The sequence below is a fragment of the Argiope bruennichi genome, chromosome 4 (genome assembly GCF_947563725.1).
Source record: "Argiope bruennichi chromosome 4, qqArgBrue1.1, whole genome shotgun sequence".
NCBI lineage: Eukaryota > Metazoa > Arthropoda > Arachnida > Araneae > Araneidae > Argiope > Argiope bruennichi.
In genome coordinates this window covers 65,187,683-65,207,965 of record NC_079154.1, presented here as the reverse complement: position 1 = coordinate 65,207,965, position 20,283 = coordinate 65,187,683, and the positions used below count along the sequence as shown (strand labels likewise).

Genomic DNA, 20,283 nt, shown 5'->3' with positions numbered 1-20,283 from the left:
AGAGTCGACTATTTGATCTAGAGTTATTAAATTAAAGAAGCAGTTATATTTTGGGTATTTAATACCCGCCTAAGAAAGGATTTACCGTAATTGTGGTTAGATTTCAATTAAGGATTATAAAAATTTTAACTTTTCCTCAATAATTTCAGTGTCTTGTATTACTTATTATTGTAACGATAAAAACCATTTTGGCACCACTTTAAAATTCAAACAATAAATATTCCAGATACATAAATTTTATTTCAATATGATGTTTTCTATAATTTTAGCAAACTTTTCAAAGCTTTTTTATATGCAATTTGCAACAATACTTTTAATTGCTCCAGTTACTAAATTTATGCTCATGCTGTGGCAACGAAATGTTATCCAATTTTTGTGAGCGCATTATCTTTGCTTTTGCACGCTATCTCTTAAATTTTAAACATAAAATAAAGATAGGCGACTCGAACCTAAAACATTATCATACCACCATAATTCGGATTAGATGTTTACATTAAAAAAAAACTTTCTTTTGTCTGTAAGGAAGGTTTGAAATCGAATGAATTTTTTTTAGAAATGCTAACATAATTTCAGTTTCAATTTTAACAGTTAGAAAGTCAGGTATTGAATCAAACAGTGTCAAAAACTCTAAAGGGCAAACTTCAAATGCATGTCTTATATAGTTCCAGTTTTACGTATTGTAACTATTATCTTTTATTAAACATTATGTTATTCGGCGTATGATATTATTATATGCAATTAACATAAAATAACTCTTTTTAATTATTGAAAAGTCCGTTTTAACTTTTGTCATCTAATTTTTGGCATTTGTTTTTTAGAACTTTGTTTCTGTTGGTGTATTTAGGTGTTGTCTGTTTTTTTGTTTATTGGTATGAATCTAAATAGTGAAATTCATGGATAAATTTATGAACAACACTATGCATGGCAATCACATTATACGAAGTGAGAGTGGTTAAAATTTAGAAAATAATTTTGAATAATTCAAACGAATGCCATTAAATTTTAATACCAACAGGAAAAAACTAAATTTTGATTTGAAAAAAAAATAATAATTTGGAAGAACAATTAATTAATTCTTAATTATCTCATTTTTAAAATAAGTATTGAATAGATCATTTTTTTATTGAAAAATATTGCAACCAAGATCTGAAACAAAGTTGTACAATTGCCTCTCAATAGAAATTTAATGAAAAAATACTTTATTCTGTTACATTTCAATATCATTCGATGTTTGAACAAAAAATCATGAAGAGATGCTTATATCACATGAGTTCAAGGAAAAACATAAAAAATAAAGGTGTTTTTATATTTTTTCCCAGTAAATATCTTAGGAATGTTATTAGATGGAATAAATTTGTAGGTTACTTGATTGTTAAAAATATTTAAACTATTCAATTTTTTTATCTGAAGCATGATATATTCTAAAACAACACTCGTTTAGTATCTTGCCTTATATATCTATGAAGCAAAGTTCAGAAGTGGATTCACTTAAAACTGAAAATATACACATATTAAAAAAACTGCTTGTGTTCTAATTCCATCTTGTACTCTAAACAGAAATATTAAAAATATTCTGACAGTTTTCTTGATAGAAAAAATATTTAATTAAATAGTTTAATGTTTAAATTCATAAATTTTCAAACTGATCTTTTACTGACATCTTTTGAAGCAAATTAAGTGACGACTTTCTGCAACAGATGACAAATGCGTAGCCATTGTTGCTCGTTGAAAAAGAACGGATACTTTTGTAGAGCTAATTGATTTAATATTTGGGCTTGTCGATTTTGTAAGATAATGAAAAGTTAAGCTTAAAAAGAAGAAAAAATCAGTTGTACAGCTCCAAATGTGGATGTATTTGTTAGTGAATATTTTGGAAGATTGGAGCAAAAAGTTAAATAATTTGTAAGTGCTAATTAAAAGCCATTTCTATGGCATTGACAAATATTATATTCAGATGAAAAATATAAGTGAATTTAATGCATAACTCACTATTATTAAAGATTATAATATTTTGATATTGCTGGTGTCCTGGCCTAGGCGTAGCGCGTCTTCCCCGTGATGTGGGCGTCCCAGGTCGGGCATAGCTTTTCTTCCCCCTGGCTCTATCTGTGAGGTGTGTGAAAGAGCCATCACCCCGTAAAAAGTGTGTGAGTGTCATATTCATATGAGCTAGAAGCCAGACTTCTGCCCTTGGGTGCTCAAGGATCTTTACCCTCAGAAGCTACTGCACCCATCTTTCCGTTGTAACGCGGGCACTACATCATCATCACCAATATTTTGATATTTAATCTCTATTCTAATATTCATCTAAAATCTGATGCTTTCTGTTCGTCAATTTTTGTTTTGGCAGATAAATGACATGACAAATGTATAATGTAATTCTGCAATCTTCCATCCATAATGTAAGCCCTAATTCACATATATGATATTAATTTTTTAACTATTGTTCTTAAACATATATACATATATTTAAAATAACATTAATATCCCCTTTCATTAACTTAAACATATATTTAAGATAATGGAAATATGATCTTCAATAAAAGTTGAGCTTTGATGAAAAAGTAGAATTATGAAAAATATAAAGTTAAAATGAAAGCTATCTGAAATATAGTATATCTTTAAGAAAAAGGGAAAGAAAAATTAAAAATCGATCATTTCTCAAACTTTATGTTGCGTATTTGTAGAATTTTCGCTCTGTTACAATTAATGCGTTAAAATGAACAATTTTCTCACATGATATTGTTACGAATTACTTCAATTCCACTGAGTCCGTAAATTCACTGGGTTCGCTTGTAGTGAGTATATGGTGAGAAAAAATCAGCAGGCCTCAGTAATAAACGACAACGACTTTTATTAAATACGATGGCACTAATACAAAGACGACGAATACACAGACGACAAATGTATACAGCCGAGACGGACACAGGCAACACACAGCAGCAAACAGACCACACCACACAAAGCGGCCAGACAGAATTCAGCAGAAGGAGGGAATTCACGTAACTTCACTCTACGGCCTCTCCAAACGTCTGCAATTCTTCACTGTTTCCTCGCTTTAGCTGTATCCAAATGCCGACTCACTATTACACAACTGGTTACTCCATACACGACTCGATGCTGCATCCACAATAAACACCAGGACTCTGCACACAGCTCAGTTCAGCAATCGCTTGAGTTCCACATAACGCTTGTTCTTCACCGGACTATTCAACTATTCCACCGTTGCTTCGCTATCCTCCCGCCGACGCGATATTTGATTCCGACCACCCCGATTGATTGCAGCTTGAGACTGCCGGCCTTTATAGTTCCCAAGAGGCGGGCCGAGAAGGTTCTGGACCAATCAGGCGTATTTCGATTTCTTTTGGTTCAATTGCTAAAATTATGGAAGTTTCCAGTGATATCTATTTTGTCGCCAAAGTCACCAAGTTTGTCGTCAACCTCCGAGATCACTGACGCGGCACCCGATCAGCATCCAACAGAACTGATCGTAAAACTGTCTTCCCAGTGATTGAACTAACCGTGCTGGGAAGCAACATTACAGGTTTGTAACAATATTTAATAATAAAAAAAATGGCGACTGATGATATAATGATAAGATTTTGCTATGGAAAACTGCTGTTATTGAAAAAGAATATTTTTTTTAAAGTTTGGAGATGGTATGATTTTATTTATACAAATGATTCTTTAATAAAGCGAAAGATAAAAAAATTTAAATCTTGTCAAATTTCTAATTATTTAAAAAATCTGGAAATATTTTTAAACAAATCATCTGTTATTACTCAACAGGTAATTAAACTGCAGAATTTCAAGTTTCTTACCCATATGTTGTAAAAGGTTTTATGATGAATCATTTATTAGAGGTAATTCACTTAAAAAATATAGAATTTTTTAAAAATATATTGTTAGATACAGATTAATTCCGTGCGCCTTAAAGTAACACAATGTAACTAAAGGAATAAACGAAAGGAAAATTATATCATGATGAAAATTCAAAGAAAGAAACAGTGCTTTGAAATCAAACAACAAATACTAATTCTCTCTAAGTTAACTCATTTGTCAAGAGAGCAAATACAAATACATTTTCAAATAATACAAAATTGTGTTCATTACTTATTTCCTCTTTCCCTTAGAAACTAGTTCTAAATTGTTTACTCAGCTTTAGTTGAGTAAATTTTCCTCCTAAAACTGGTTAAATTTTCTATCAGGCTACAGCAGAGCTCGACCTTCCGATAGCTATAATCACTATTTAACTTGTCTGACGATAATAACGATCTAAGCAGTTTGATGTAATAAATTTTTGCGTTTTTTATTTCTAGCAAACATTTGGGGTACTTATAACTTAAGTAGAAAAACAATAAACGTTTTCTTTTATTTTTTCAACAATTTTTTTTTTCTAATTTAAATTTGAAATTTAAACTAATAAAAATGGAGACATAAGAAACAAACACAAATAAAAAAATTATAAAGATATAAACTTTCTAATTAAACTTCTGATAGGACGATTACATATTTTAAATTCTGCATGCAGTCCCCACTTTTAATTACAAAAATATTCCTCTATTATTTTTAATATTAATTTATAAAATTAATTCTAGTAGTTTTTCCTCATTGATTCGTTAAAAAATTTCTTCGTCAGTATTTTCGCGGACATGTATATTTTGCTTCATTTAGGTCTGCTTTATGAGATGATCATTTGTTCTGCTGTATTAATCACTCTTCGCGTTTGGCGACTAGTTGTTCGAAACAGCTATTGGTCATATTTAATTTCATTTAAATCATTTAGGCATAACTTTATGTAACATGATTCCATCAAATTGTTAGACATTAAAGCTTTGTTATTATAATTGTCTTACAAATGTTCTATTCATGGACCTGATAGTGGAGATCAGTCTTGTGACATTATAGTGGTATTAAAAACGTTAACGCAATTCATCTATATTCTAAATTTCGCGGTATTTAGCTTGATTTTTTATTCGTTTCATAAATTACACAGATATTAAACAGAATCCTTCTTTCTAACTATCAATAACTGTAAAAAGTCAATCAATTGTAGAAAAAAATGTTATGAATCGATTTATATAGTTAAAATCCTCTATTCCCGAACCGACGTATTAAAATGCACAAAACTTCGTCAAGTAAGACCACGACAGCATTTAATATAAGTAGATTGTAAAACGAGAATCGACCCATCCTTCATTTTCAACTGGTATAAATAATTGAAGTTGATAGAATTTCATGCTCCATTTATAAACCAACAGACACCCGAGAATCATTTTTTTTCCATTGAATGAGGTTAACATTTTCTCGACTGGATTAGAGTTGTCTGGATCGGTTTAAATGGACAGCTATGCTAAGTCGGTAGGAACAACCATAATTATTGTTTTCCGAAATTAATTTATAAAAGTAAAATTGGATAAAAAAAGACATTGATTTGAAAATTAAAGACAAAATTGAAATTCGTAATAGTTATAAAAGTTTATCAAAAATAAATCATCGCAATGCTACAATTTTTTTTTTTTTTTTTGTGAAATTTTGAAAAATCGTAATCATTGTTATCAGGACCAAATAATAAATGTTGATTACGCCAATGGGAAGTGAATAAAAAAAAAGCACTCCAAGGAATGCCGAAATGAGTCAAGCATTTGACAATTTGCGTTCATTCAACACATTTAAAAAATAATAAGAGCACAAACAACATATTAGTGAACTGCAAGGAATAATTGTCGATAATTAACAATTAAGGAATTCTTAAATTATTTTTAAAATAAGAGATAGCCCTTGATGTTATTAAAATATAAGTTGATCTTATCTGATTCGGTTATTGTTATCAATAACAAAATTATTATTCAACAAATTTAAGAAACAATAAGAGTTCAAACAGTATATTAGTGGACACTGAGGGATAATTGTCGATAAGTAACCATTAAGGAGTTTTGAAATTATTTTTGAAATAAATTAGAGATAACCCTTGATGTGATTAAAACATAGATTAATCTTATCTGATTCGGTCATTGTGATCAATAGAATAATGTTGGATTTCTTAAGTCTTCAAGTGATCACAATAAGTGGCAATTATTATATATTAATTAAGAAACGGAACTTTCAAAATAAATCACAACAGAAAAGAACAGCAATTAATCTTGTTCTTTTTCAGATTCTTCTTCTTTATTTATGCACTACTTCTAATGTATTTGCTATTACGTAACCCTTTCTAGGGCCGTGGGAAGTATGCTTCCCACCAAATTTATCAATATTTGTATGAAATTATGTAGGTTGGCATAAGTTCTGACAATTTTTTTTACAAAGACAGAAACTTAGATGCTTCAGTTCTTTATCTTACACAAAATAACGTGTCTTGATTTGTTACTTAATTATTAATTAACCAAATTAATTAATTAATCAAATTAAATTTATCTAATAAGTTAAATGAATCCCTTTCCTTATTATAATTTCAAGCCTAAAAATATTTTAACATAATATGAGTAGAAAAAAAATGGCCCTTTAAAGGGTTAAATGGGCCCTAGGTGCCATTTTATGGATTCTCGTATATGTTTCTCATTGATTTGTTGATCTATTGTTTCGTATCGATTTTTCGGAATAAGTTTCCATTTTGACAGCAAAATAAAAATTAAATCTGGAAGGTTACAAGACGACTGTCTCCTGTTTTTAGCCCAAATGGAATAATGCATCATGAATATGCAGATGTATTACACACATACGATAATCATCAGTCCTCATTTAGCAAACGCATGATTTATAACTCCCCACCAATAAATAAATAAAATAGTTTGTTAACTTAACTAGCTCTGGTGGACGAAATGGCATTATAATGAATACATCGTTAGGCCGTCGGTCATAAATTGTAGAAATACACGACTTCTCAATAAAGGAGGACGTATTTGGTTACTTTTTTGTGAGTCTTGAATCAACTTTATGATATAATAAACGTTTTACATATTGAATGCTGCTGTTGGCAAAACTATTTTAATGAACAATGCATAAAAATATCTTTAAATTTTGTACGTACAGTCCGGAATATAACAGTATCTTCATAATTTAGATTTAATATGATTGTTTTCATTCTATTTTAAACAATTTTCTCTAAATTATGGCAACGATAATATGCCCATAAAATATATGCTTAATGTCATTTCAGCTGGCTGAGTATAAAAGCAGTAATTAAAACTACGAAAAGAATTAATGTAAAATTTATTTAAAGATATTTTTAAAAAATTATTAAAATTGGGGAAAGATTACATAAAAAGTAAATATGATAAAATTGTTTATTTTTTGAATTTTGAAATGGCGTGGAAATGAATTTTGCGAAATAATATATTCCAAAATTATTGAAAAGAAATATTAATATTTGATTAATTTTTAATTAAAAATTTTTAAAAACTCTTTCTTTGTGAACATTTGTGGAAGAACATTATGAGAAGGAAGTACCTACATTCGGAGTCTAATGGCTTTACGTTCAAAATCTGCACTGAAGTTTTGAAAGATCTTTGCATAATTCATAAATTATATCCAACTTACGAATGTTATCCTGTTAAAAAAAAAACAATAAACTTCGCTTTCACATTCTATCAACTCCCACGTATTGCGTTTGGTCTTAGTGACGATATTCACAGCTTTTGCGATCGTTACCTTTTAGTTTGAACTCATATGCATAAACCAGTATTTCATCACCTGTTATTAAAAATGTTTCATCGGTATTTGAATAAACCAGCAACTCCTGACTATTGCATTGCGTTGCCGTGAAAGAAATATATAATTGGCTTAATACATATCTGTTTTCTTTTCTTTAAATAATATGTCGATAATTTTATAAAAAAAGTAATCCATATAATTGTAGTTAAAAATTTGGGGTCACTAAAAGAGGATGAACATTTTTTTTTAAAATTGCATTTCATCGTGTTTTTTTTTTTTTTTTTTTTTTTTGTAATACTGTTTGTATTTGAGCTAATGAGTTGCTCCTGACCTAACTGGCTGAAGAATTGTCAAATGGATGTACTTGACTTAAAGACTGCTTTAATATGAACACGGAAATGCTTATTACTTCATGGTAGTTATATTAGAGTTAAAAAAAATCGATTTTAATTGCTATTTAATCTAATATTTATCTTCATATTTCAAATGCTCACTTTTTCTTTATTTTTTTTTAATCAGTGAATTTTGCATTAAAGATGTTCCTTCTTTTAATATATCGCAACAAATTTGATAGTCAATCATTTTTTCACTCTTTTGTTGGCCCCTCTTTTTTTCCCCTCTTGATATTTCATGAACTTTATTTATTACTTTTTTTGTATATAAATGCCTTGAAACTTCATTAATAACCAATCTTCCATCGTTCGAAGATTTGGTTATTCCCAGGAAAGTAATTTAGACAAAGCAGTCGATCGAGTTAAAAATACGCACAGGAAATTTATACACAAAATAATAAAGAAACATTAGATGTTGATTTTTTCAAACGTTTTAAAGATTCTTTTAGAACTGTGTCCACTGATTGCTAGAATTTCAATTTAGGGAACACAGAATCTTGGTTTATGAGCAGGTTTTATCGATCTCTCGTGCGTGGGAGTTTGCTCTATGTAAAATCAGCTTTTGCGGATCAAATATGTGTTAACAATCTGCCCTTCTCACGTCGATCGGAATTATTTTGTTTGGCGCCGATAGAACTTCTGTCGCTGATGATTTTTTGAGATCTCCTTGAGATTATAATCTTTATTTTCATAAAATAAATAAATAATTAATTGGAATAATAATTATTTTCATAATGAAGATAATGATTAATAATAAATAATTAAAATAAAATAAACATTGCATAAAATAAATGAAAATTCGCGTGGCACCAATGTGGTGGCACCGGATGGCATTGTGCTAAAAAGCACAGAAAGATGAAGAATCGCCAGTATGAAATGTCATCTCAGGTGATATCTTTGCCATCCATTTAAAACGAGCCATTTAAGTTGGCCTACTCAAAATATTCTTTGCTTTGAAAAAACATCTTTGAAAAATAATTTTTTTTTTCAGTCGGAAAGACCTCTTGAACGTTATGGTTAACAAAGCAACATCAACAAGAGTGTCTTGTATTTAACAGTTTTAGAAGAAAGAAACTTAAAAATGTCAAGTGATTAAGAAAGGTAAGTGTATAAGAGCAGAAAAGAAATACTAAACTCCATAATTTTCTCTTTTGATCTATGTTTTTTTTAAGATGTAAAATAAGTTTTTTTAAAAATTAAATTTATATGAAAAATAATGGAAGAATGGAACTTTTATTTACCTGAGACAAGAATAAGTAAAGAAATGGAATACAAAATTATCTGCCAAAATTGCAATACTAGTACAAGGAACAGGAATAATCAGATTTTGTAATTAATATATATATATATATATATATATATATATATATATATATATATATATATATATATATATATATATATATATATATATATATATATATATATATATATATATATATATATATATATATATATATATATATATATATATATATATATATATATATATATATGTAAGCATTATTTTATGTGAAGCAGAATGCAGTGTTTGAAGACAGTGAAGATACTTTTAATTTCGTGACGTGGTTTTATTTCATTTTGAAGAAGCAGGCATATGTACAAGCGATGAGCACACAGAAAGAAATGAGGAAAAAGCTCTTGGACATTTTATCCCTGGTCTTATATAACCTATGATTTTAATAGGGAAAATATTTCTTTACAGTGCTAATGTATTGAGATTTCAATAGGGATTTTCGTTATACGCGTGGACAAGGTAGAGGAAACACAGGGAGATTTTAAAAAAGAATTTGCTTGATCAGCGGTATTTTATCTCTTCACGCGCAGTGTGGGAAAGTTAGATTTTAGCTGATTCAACAATTTAAGAAAGTATAATATATATATATATATATATATATATATATATATATATTAGCTTTTATGCCTATTTATGTTAATTAAGTTCTCTGTAATAAAAATAAGGAATTTTTATTGAAAAGTCGATTGGTATTCATAATATGAATATATTTATTTAATTATGAATATTTTTACTAATTTTGTAAATAAATTTTATGATTCAAAGTCACGTAACATCTATGAGACTTTTGTAATGTGGGATTTTCAAGTTTGTAACTTGAGCCATCAATTCCAAGGGTTTGAGAACTGTCATAACTGTTGAGAACTGTTATCCTTGTCTATCATAGTATGACCAAATTTGGCTTTTATATCATAAAATTCAATCAGTCGTTCAATTGTATTCTAAAATAATTCCAATCTCTTGATCGTAAAATAGCGGTTTGAATTTCAATTCAATCCAAGATCCGCCAATCCAGGTTAACTTAGTGTATAGTTGTTTAAACTGAGCTTCACCAATTTAGAAAGATGTTGAGGATTTTTACAATCCAAATGACCCCAAAATGGAAAATGATTACTTCGGATGATGCGCTCGTCATTTGCTTATTAAATAGTAACAAAGAAAATTCGAAATTTCCCAATAGATGGCGCGCTTTAAAATGTGAAATTTGCAATAATAATAATAATAAATAATAACAATATATATATAATAGTTTCATTTAGAATTTATGTACATTAAAAAAGTTTTATCTTTCACAATTTATAAAGGCACTTTCTTTAGTATTTAAAAAAATTGAAAACAAAATTCATAAAATTTAAAATTAAATCTACGATCTCAAATTTCAAGTTCTCATGTGAGAACATTATTATTTTTTAAGTCATTATTTGTCTTAATTAATTTAGGTCATCAATCAGTTTAAACCGGTTTGAAACATTTACAGGACTTCTTTATCGATCTCTATCCCCTCCCCCCCTCTCTCTCTCTTTCTCTCTCTCTCTCTCTCTATATATATATATATATATATATATATATATATGTAATATTATTTTAGTTGAAGCAGAAGTGCAGGTTGGACAGCAGTGAAGAGACATTTTAAATTTTTAATTTCGTTTTATTCTCTCACTACCACCATCCAGGAAAGCATAAACATTTACAAGCAGAAGCAGTGTATCACAAAAGCAGAAGTAAGAAAGAAGGGTAAAAGAAATGATCACTAGTCTTATATAACATAGGATTTCCTGCCACGAGCGGATGGAATACATATGTTGACCTTTGACAAGGGCAACGGAAGTATCACTTTCATTTGAGGCATAGTACTGATTATAGAAATTAGTTTTACAGAAAAATCAATTAAACCGAAAGTGGAATTGGATCACGAAATAAGAGAATATTTTTAGAATGAAGTTACTATGGGCTAAATTAAGATAAAATCTTAGAAATTAATTAAATTGAAATTAGGAATAAAATATTATTACACACACACACACACATACACACACATACATACACACACACACACACACACACACATACACACACACACATATATATATAATTTTTTTAAAATTCCATTTTTAATTTTTCTAGTTGGCAAACAAAGTTTTGGGGCTCGACCTATTTTGAGATTAAATAACAGCTATGATGTCATAGTTCTACATCAACCTTTTAAAAAAGCATCTGCTGTCAAAGAAGTATACGTACTAATAAAGCAATACTGGTATAAGCAGGTAAATCTTTTAAAAACGCATCTGCTTTCAAAGAAGTATATATAATTACAATGCAATGCTGGTAAAAGCAGGTAAAGAAATGTATGCTATTAAAAGATGATGAAGAAAATTGCCATTTATGCTTTATTCATTGCCTACGCGATTTCGAGCTTCAAAACCCCCTAACCAAAGCAACATCATGTTCTCATATGATCTCAAACAATAATTAAAAATTTTCTACATTATAGATTTTAATTATATCATACTACACATAATTAAATCCAACATTCCGTCTCTCAGTAGTTGATAGTTCCCAAAAATTAAGAGATAAAGAATTAGAGAATCAATATAAAATATAGTATAATTAGCATAAATACAATATAAGGATGAATATCCTTTATTTCAAAGAGGTGCATAAACTATTGAAAAATGTAAAGCCAGAAACCTAAAAATAAAATTCTCTAATAAATATTGCTTTATAAATTTAGAACTTTATTGTACGCTTTATTTTTAATTATTTTTATCTTTTTTTAGGTTATTTAGTTTGCTCTTATAGAAAACTCGAGAAAATATGGCTCAAAAGTTGGAGTCAAAAGATTCTTCCGAAATTCTTACGAAGTCTGATTCTTCTTCAGTAAGTAAAATTTTACGAATGAATCACAACAGTAAAAAAAAAAAAAAAAAAAAAAAAAAATTCTATATTAGACATTTTAAAAATCTAAAGAGAAATTAATTTAAAATTTCGCTTTAGATGTGCAGCATGCATTGTACAGAGTTTATTAAATTCTCACTTTCCTCTCAAAGTATATCAAGGAGCAAAATATGACTTTTGAATTCATATTTTTCTGTCCGATTATGTAATGTAAATAAACTGTTTTCAGAATTATTGTCTTTAGAATAATAACGCATGATAATCTTTGAACAGATGCAAATAATTCCTTGCCAATGCTTTGCAAATTTTGTTAATTATAATAAGAAATTATCATATCGAAATAGCATTATTTTCATTTTGATATTCAATGATTTTCTTTTACCATAGTGTTTGATTTTTTCTTCTTGCAAAGATTAAGACATTTACAGCACATTTATTTGAAATTAATATGAAATGCAATTTTGTAGGATAGCAAAGTTGGCTTATCTTGAGAAACCTGATTATTTTCTAAGTGTTTATTTAAGCCTTTACAATTCTTTAAGTGTCCAATTCGAAAACAAAATGACATCTTTATCCTTTATTAAAAGAAAAGAATAAAAAAGTTATTGAAAGAAAAGTGCGGATATATACTATAAAATATCATTTTATTCATTTTGCAAGTTTATGATTAAATTAGACTACAAACTCTTTTAAAGGTTTACAAGAAGTTTATATTGAAATAAAGCACAATTATTTTGAATTGCAGTCAGTTGACAAAAATAATACCTGAGCTGGAGGTCTCTCTACGATATCTGTAGTTTGAAACATCGTAATGTGATAATATATCAGGCTCGATTTCTCTATTTTATTTTTAAAAATTTCTATCAATCATACAACAGCGATACTGTGCCATAACAAGTGCATTGAATAATGCCACAAAAGACTTGAGCATGAATCTAATAATTAAAGCAATGAAAAGTGTTTTTATAAAATACACTTAAAATGTTTTTAAACTATATAAGAATTAGAGAAAAATTATAAGAAATGAAATCTAACTTTACTTAAAAACTAATTTTTAAATTTACAAATGATATAAAAATGGAATTCGTAAAATAATATGCTTTGAGATTATTAACATTGGATACGACTTTTTAAGAAAATATATAACATCAAATAATTTAAAGGTCATCAAATATTCTGACGAATACAACCTAATGTTAACCGCCACATACAAGGCGTATCATCGGAGTAATTAAAGTTCACGCATGCAATCCGATATTCTACCATCTGCCACGAAGCCAGTACTTTACCATTAAGCCACTGTAGTTCTATATCATAGCATGACTAAGAAAGCATTAGAAACAAATCATCTTTATTTTCTTAACAGTTACGTTCATTTCATTACGTCACCATATTTTCAAGCGAGGAACTTTTAAACGTTTCGTTATCAAGCTTATCAAATTGATTCCGAAAGCACCTGCAGTAAAAATGGTTTATACAGACTGACTGAATCATCTAACTTTAAATTATGTTTATTGTTATTAATTCTAATAAAGTCTCCTCGGCATTGTTTGAATTATTTGCTATAGTTTATTGTTTAGTAGACAATTTTTCAAGCGTCATACAAATACGAACTCATATTCCTATTGAGAATTATTTAATGTTATGCACATTGAAGAGAGAAAAAAGAAAATTGTAATTGAATGAAATAATTCTATAAATAATGAAAAATGATTTTATATGAATGAAAAATTTCTATAAATGTTACGAAACAAAAGATAATTTTGATTGAATGTAATATGTAAATATAATGCAGGTAACTTGAATCGCATGCAAATTGAATAATATATCTGTAGAATGCGTGTGTTATCTTTCACAACGCTTATGTAATAGAATAAGTCACAGATAGATTGAATATTTTTTTAGATAGTAACAATTTAATTACTTTTATAAAGAAGCTGAAACTTTGATCCCAGAATTTCCAAATTTCACTATTGGAATTAAAGGAAATTTATTAAAAACGTCGACTATCATTTTAAATCAATTGGTATCTCACCAATCTTTAACCAATTACTTTTTTCACTTTTTCATTCACAAAAGAATTCTTCTCATATAAACAGAAAGTATTGTGATCTCCAAATGAATTTGAATTCGAAATCTTGAGAAATCTCTACCCTTCAGATCTCCTTGTGTCCGAAAAATGCATACAAAGAATTTTTCATTTTTGTCTGTATGTCAATACGATAGTTCAAAAACGGTTTGACCTAGATAAAAAGAGTTTGGTATATGATCTTTACATTCAATTTTTAGTTTCTATCAATTTTTGAATGACATCATTCACAAGAAGTCTGTCTGTCTGATGTCTGAGTACAAATGAACACGATAACTACTAAATGTAAGGAGCTAGATAAATAAAATTTGGTACTCAAGTTTAAAATTAATAATATAGTTCCGCATCAAATTTGTAATAAAATGCGCTCAGGTATCGATCGGTTTATAAATGCGATAAATCAAAAACGCAACAGCTTAAATAAATGAAATTTTGCATGTTATCTTGTTACTAAAATTGTATTTTTAAGTCAAATTGTATTTTCAATCGGTTCATAAATCGGCATTCAAAATACACATTCGATTTTCTTTACTGCAATATGAAAACTCTCATTGTGAGACTCTGAAAGTAAAAATCTGAGCACTCATGATATTCAAGGTCTCATTTAAAGTGTATAGTTTTATGCATAGAAGGAAATCAAAGAGTTTATCAAAAAGTATGCGAGAAAGATTCGGTGAGGTCACTCTCATATGTTTTGAAGATTATTGATATAAAAGTTTAATTTTTGTTAATTACGCGAAAAATTTGCATTGCAACTAGAAGATATGCTGCTAGAGATAATTTTCTTTATTTTCGGGACATCCTGTATTTATAAATCGGCGAGTTGTAAACCGAAAATACTTTCTCTTTGTCTACTTCATATACAAAAAAATTAAAAATAACACTTTTTACGAAATTTCGAACCAAATCCGTCAATGGATAGACTGTTCGTTTGTTTGTGGACACAATCACACAAAATTAGCTAAATGAATGAAACTTTATTTATCTCAAATTAAAATTGGAGATTTACAAGAAATTTTGAGCAAATAGAAAATAGCATGGTTCAAAAATGCTTTCTCCAGTTTTTTTTTTCTTTTTCGTCCGTACAACAAATCTAAACAAAAGACTTCCTATTATGAAAGTTGACAAGAAAATTAAGGTTAGAACAGTCTTGGTAGTATTCTATTAGAACTCATTTTTCACAGTAGAAAAGGAATTTCAACAATTTTTATTATAATTTTAGGTAACCTATTCGCTCAAATCATCATTAAATATTTATTTAATTCTATTTACATGGAAAAAATTATGTTAAAACACATACATAAAATATTAATATATATTCTTCTTTTACAGAAGGAATGTCGGGTGCACTTTAATATATACAAAGGATTCAAGATTGTCATTTGTAAACCGTTAGTGCCTTTGAAGCTTACAGTACTGTTTTGGTTTACAGGTAAGATTTCATTTCTTAATGGCTTCTACAAACTTATTGATAATAATATGGGTCATTTTTAATACAGGTAATAATACTAGTATTAATGATTTGACATTTTAAATTTATACACATTTTTATTGTATTATTACTAAAATAAGTATATTTTTTAACGAAATACAAATATGGAAATCGTAATTTATTAAAGCAGATGATAAAATTATGAATATTTAAAAAGTTCTTGCTGCTTTATAAAATATAGAGAAGCTACTTTAGGACATTGCTCACCACTAAGTTATCGCTTTGTCTTGATTCAATCTTACTAATATCAATGCTTTTCAAAAATGGATATCACAAGTACTTGTCAATGCTTCACAAAACAAGAAACAGTTTTTATTTTCTCGTATACAAGGTGTAGAGAAAGTATTGTAATCATCCAGATTTGACGAGTCTCCTAGTCTTAGATTCCCATGAGTTCTATAAATACTTTTTAAGCATCATGTCTGTGTGTTTATGATAAAATAACCCGAAAACGTTTTGAGCTAGACTAATGGAATTTGTCATATGGCTAAATTTTTAGACTTCTATCAAATTTTGAGTGAAATCGATTTAGTGAAAGTTTGTATAGTACAGGTGAATTGAATAACTATAAAACTGTGAATAAAATTTGAAACACAGATTTAACATCGAAAGTGTAAATGCCTGTTAAATTTGCAATCAAGTCCATCAAGAGGTTGACCGCCTGTCGGTCTGTACTTCACAAGCATGTAAATGCAATAACTCAAAATTGCAACGACTTAAATATATCAAATTTGACAAGTGATTTTGTGACTACAATTGTAATTCTGTGTCAAATTTTGTTTTTAATCGGTTGGAAAGCACAAATTGGATCTTGAGATACTATTAATTGTATTAATAACCAAGAAAATCTTCTAGAATAAAATAATAAATTCAGTAGAAATGTTAAATTGACGCCAAAGATCTATCTATATTCCGAATTTATCGTTGCCATGCAAGGCATTTGCAGCCTTACCAAAAGTTCAAAATTTTATGTGAAAAGAGAGGGATGGCAGCTTAATTAGAAAGTATACGAGAAAGTTTTGGGGAAATCCTTCACTCTAGTTAAAGATACAAATTCAATTCGCAGAAATACTAAAGAGAATCTAAAAGCAAAAATCGCAACAGTCAAAATTTTTTCGAAATAAAATTAAAATTTGGAATCATATTTGCAAATTGCATTAAAAAGAAAGCAAATATAAAGGTGACTATTGCAATAAAAATGATATTTTTAATTTCTTTCTTTGGAAAAAAAAAGTAATCCCTAGTATTAACTTCAGAGTTATTTTCTTCGAAATTCAATTAGAATTTTAATTCATTAAAAATTAACTGAGAATTTGAAATTCTCCCACTATAACTCTCAAAAATATTACGCAGAATTCAGTTTATTTATTTTATTATTATCCAAAATTGTTTTTATTATTACATCATAGAATTGATTTTATTACACAAAACTGATCTTTTATATTATTTTAAAATTTAAAAGAATAACTTTTTTTGATGATAATAATTTAGTTTACAAGTAATTTTTGTTGCCTTTTTATAATTTCAAAACCTTTCTTAGCCAAATTTTTAATAACAGTTTACGTAGTTGCAATGAAATTCAAACCATTTTTGCTGTTTCATTAAATGTTTTAATAATTTTTTTCCATTGTTAAAAACTAACGAAAATTCTGCTTATTATATGTGTACTTTACAAGAGAAATCAAAAAGTCACTTTCCGAAAAAAATAACACGTGATTTGAATATAAATTACCCAGTGACTAAAGTATTTAATGATGTTAGGGCGACGTGGGTTTGTCTTCATTTTAATGAGGCGCATAAATAGAACAGATAAAGAATATTAAAACAACAAGATTTTAATGTAAATAACAATTTCATACTTAAAAATATTTTGTATAGGGAATCATGAACATCAAATTATGTATAAAAGATAAAATTATATGCAGATGATATTCCCAGCTGGTTGCCAAAGGAAGTTGTCAAAAAGTAGCAAAAAAGAATGCAATAACGAGAGTTGCATTTTGTTATTCATTCTGTAATAAAAATTCATGGAAGAAGAATTATCATTGTATGGTTAATGAAGAAAGGATATTGCAATAAAAGTACTGTAATTATCATTATATTTTGTTCAGTTATTAAAGAATTTTTAAATTTTTAACTATTCTAAATTTAATTTATATTTTTTGAAACTAAGCAAAGATGTATACGCAAATGATTATAATTTTTCTTCAAAATATATCGATATCTTTATATTGTAAAATCAAAGTAAATAATTTTTCTATTTTGTGTGATTAATTAAATGACACTTTAAAAAGATTTAAATTTTCCTAGAAACCTACAATCAAAGTGATGAGCATTTTCTTCAAAGATTTTTTTATGTATGTGGTGATCAATAACAGAAGTATATAGGAATTAAATTTTATGAAATCACTAAAGATATTTTTTAAAATTAAATATTGTTCATTTAATTTTTTATTAATTCATCGTTGATTATCTTTATCACTAAGTGGAGCTGAAGAATAATGAAAAATATTACTAAAAAGAAAAGAAAGAGGAAATCTAGAATAATCATAGACCTAAAAATGAAAACAGGAATAATTCTTCCATTTTTCCATGCAGTACTGGTGCTGACATCTTTATGGCGGAAATGTTTTAACAAACTTCCTATAAAATACAAAACACTGCGAAAATGAAAGTTATTCAAAAGTTTGTAACAACGAATTGTTTAGTGTTGCAGATGGCCATAAAAAAGAGCCAATGCCAGCCACTTCTACCAAAGATCTTTTAAAAAAGCGATAAATTGTCAGAATTGTGGGTCCTAGAAGAGCATACAAACTGGATTTAGGCGAATAAATTTTGCATTTTCAGTAATGTATAATTTTGAGATCGCAATTAATAAACAAATTATTAATCATTTCGAAGAAACTTGAGAAATTAAAAATACACTAAATGTAATTACATATTATTTTTATTGTACATATATTAAGTATAGCCAGAAATTTTATAATTATTTCTTCAAAGGTTAAGTATAAACCTATTTTCTGTACTTAAATTTAATGAAATAAATCCATAAAATATGGATGTAATGTTTGTTATCCAATGTGTGAACAAAATTTACAAAATAGTAATAAGACATACATAGAGTTAGCATCGGAAATACGATAAATTCATTTTTTTTCATTTCTTTATAAAATTCCATTTTTAGAGTAAAGAATTAAATGCAAACTTGACTGAACAAAAGGTTGTATAAATGATATTTAATAAGCAAATAATATTTATTAAGAGAAATGCTCTCAACCGAATAACAGAAACTTGGATTCAGCAATTCCGTTAAGTTTCCACCACTTGAACGAAGAAAAAGATACTATTCTCTAAACAACATTCTTTAGGATTACAATTCCAGGATGAGAACACTGATCAGTCAACCACATTTTAATGTAATCTTTAAAGTGTTCAGTTCTGGCGATAGCTAACCATTGCATTCTTTCCAAACTCTATTTTCATATAGAAATTCGTTAATAAGAATGAAAAAATATTTACGTGCATTATCAACCATTAATATGATGCCATTACTTTATTGCATCAATATATGGTTTAATATATGTGTCAAGAATCTCATTCGATATCTGGCTCCAATATGAGTGTTTCCGAGAAATACAGAGATATTAGAACAATCGTCTAAAGAGAGTCTGTTCCAAACTATGACCCCATCTTTTAAACTATCTCTTTCTTTAATGTAAAATTGGTTGTATCTGGTTCTTTGAACTCTGTAGTTCAATATAATTCCAGAACAAATCACTCTTTCCTTTTTTTTTATAGAGAAATAATAATCATCAAACACTAAAAATCCTTTTTATTATTTAAGCAGAATTTTATATTTATGCGGGTGTCAACCGATGTTTTAAGTATCTTTACTTTCACCTATATGAATCATAAAAACCGGAAATTTCGTAAATGTAAAAAAAAAAAAAAAAAAAAAAAAAATTGATCTCAAAATGTCATATCTTTTATCACGAGCCCGAATCCAGTGAATTTGGTCATTAAAATTATTACAATTTGGATGAGAGCATTTTAGAATCTAATTTTTTTTCGCATATGAAGAACAGAATATTATAATCATCAAATAATAATAAATTAAAAAAAATCGAATTTGAAGTTTTGACGAATCTCTCTAATTTCGAAGAACTTTTTTTTTGGTATTTTGTCTTCCTGTTTGTGTAAGCCGATCTGCGACAAAGATTACCTCAAAAACGCTTTGAACTAGACGGATAAAATTTGGTATATAATCTTTACACCAAATTTATAAATTTCTGCAAAATTTTGTACGAAATTCATTTAAAGGAAATCTGTGCATCCGGTTGGCCGTATGCAAGTTAACACGATTATTACAAAATAAAGCGAGTTAGATGGATAAAATTTGGTACACTAATTTAGCATCTAAAGTACAGATACCTATCACATTTGGAAACAAATCTATCAAGGGGTT

At 28.0% G+C, this 20,283-nt stretch overlaps 1 protein-coding gene across 2 annotated transcripts in view; it reads left to right on the top strand.

Annotated features, from left to right (window-relative positions):
- The window catches only part of LOC129965459 (major facilitator superfamily domain-containing protein 6-like protein A), a 35,828-nt gene that overhangs the window by 2,929 nt on the left and 12,616 nt on the right, over positions 1–20,283 (top strand). Inside the window, exons 2-4 of one of the 2 annotated variants that reach the window (XM_056079341.1) lie at positions 9,037–9,146; positions 12,120–12,219; positions 15,659–15,758. In XM_056079341.1, the coding sequence (XP_055935316.1) occupies positions 12,157–12,219; positions 15,659–15,758 (163 nt within the window). In that variant the 5' untranslated portion in view covers positions 9,037–9,146; positions 12,120–12,156. The remainder of the gene's footprint in view (positions 1–9,036; positions 9,147–12,119; positions 12,220–15,658; positions 15,759–20,283) is intronic. The other variant, XM_056079342.1, reaches the window with a different exon arrangement.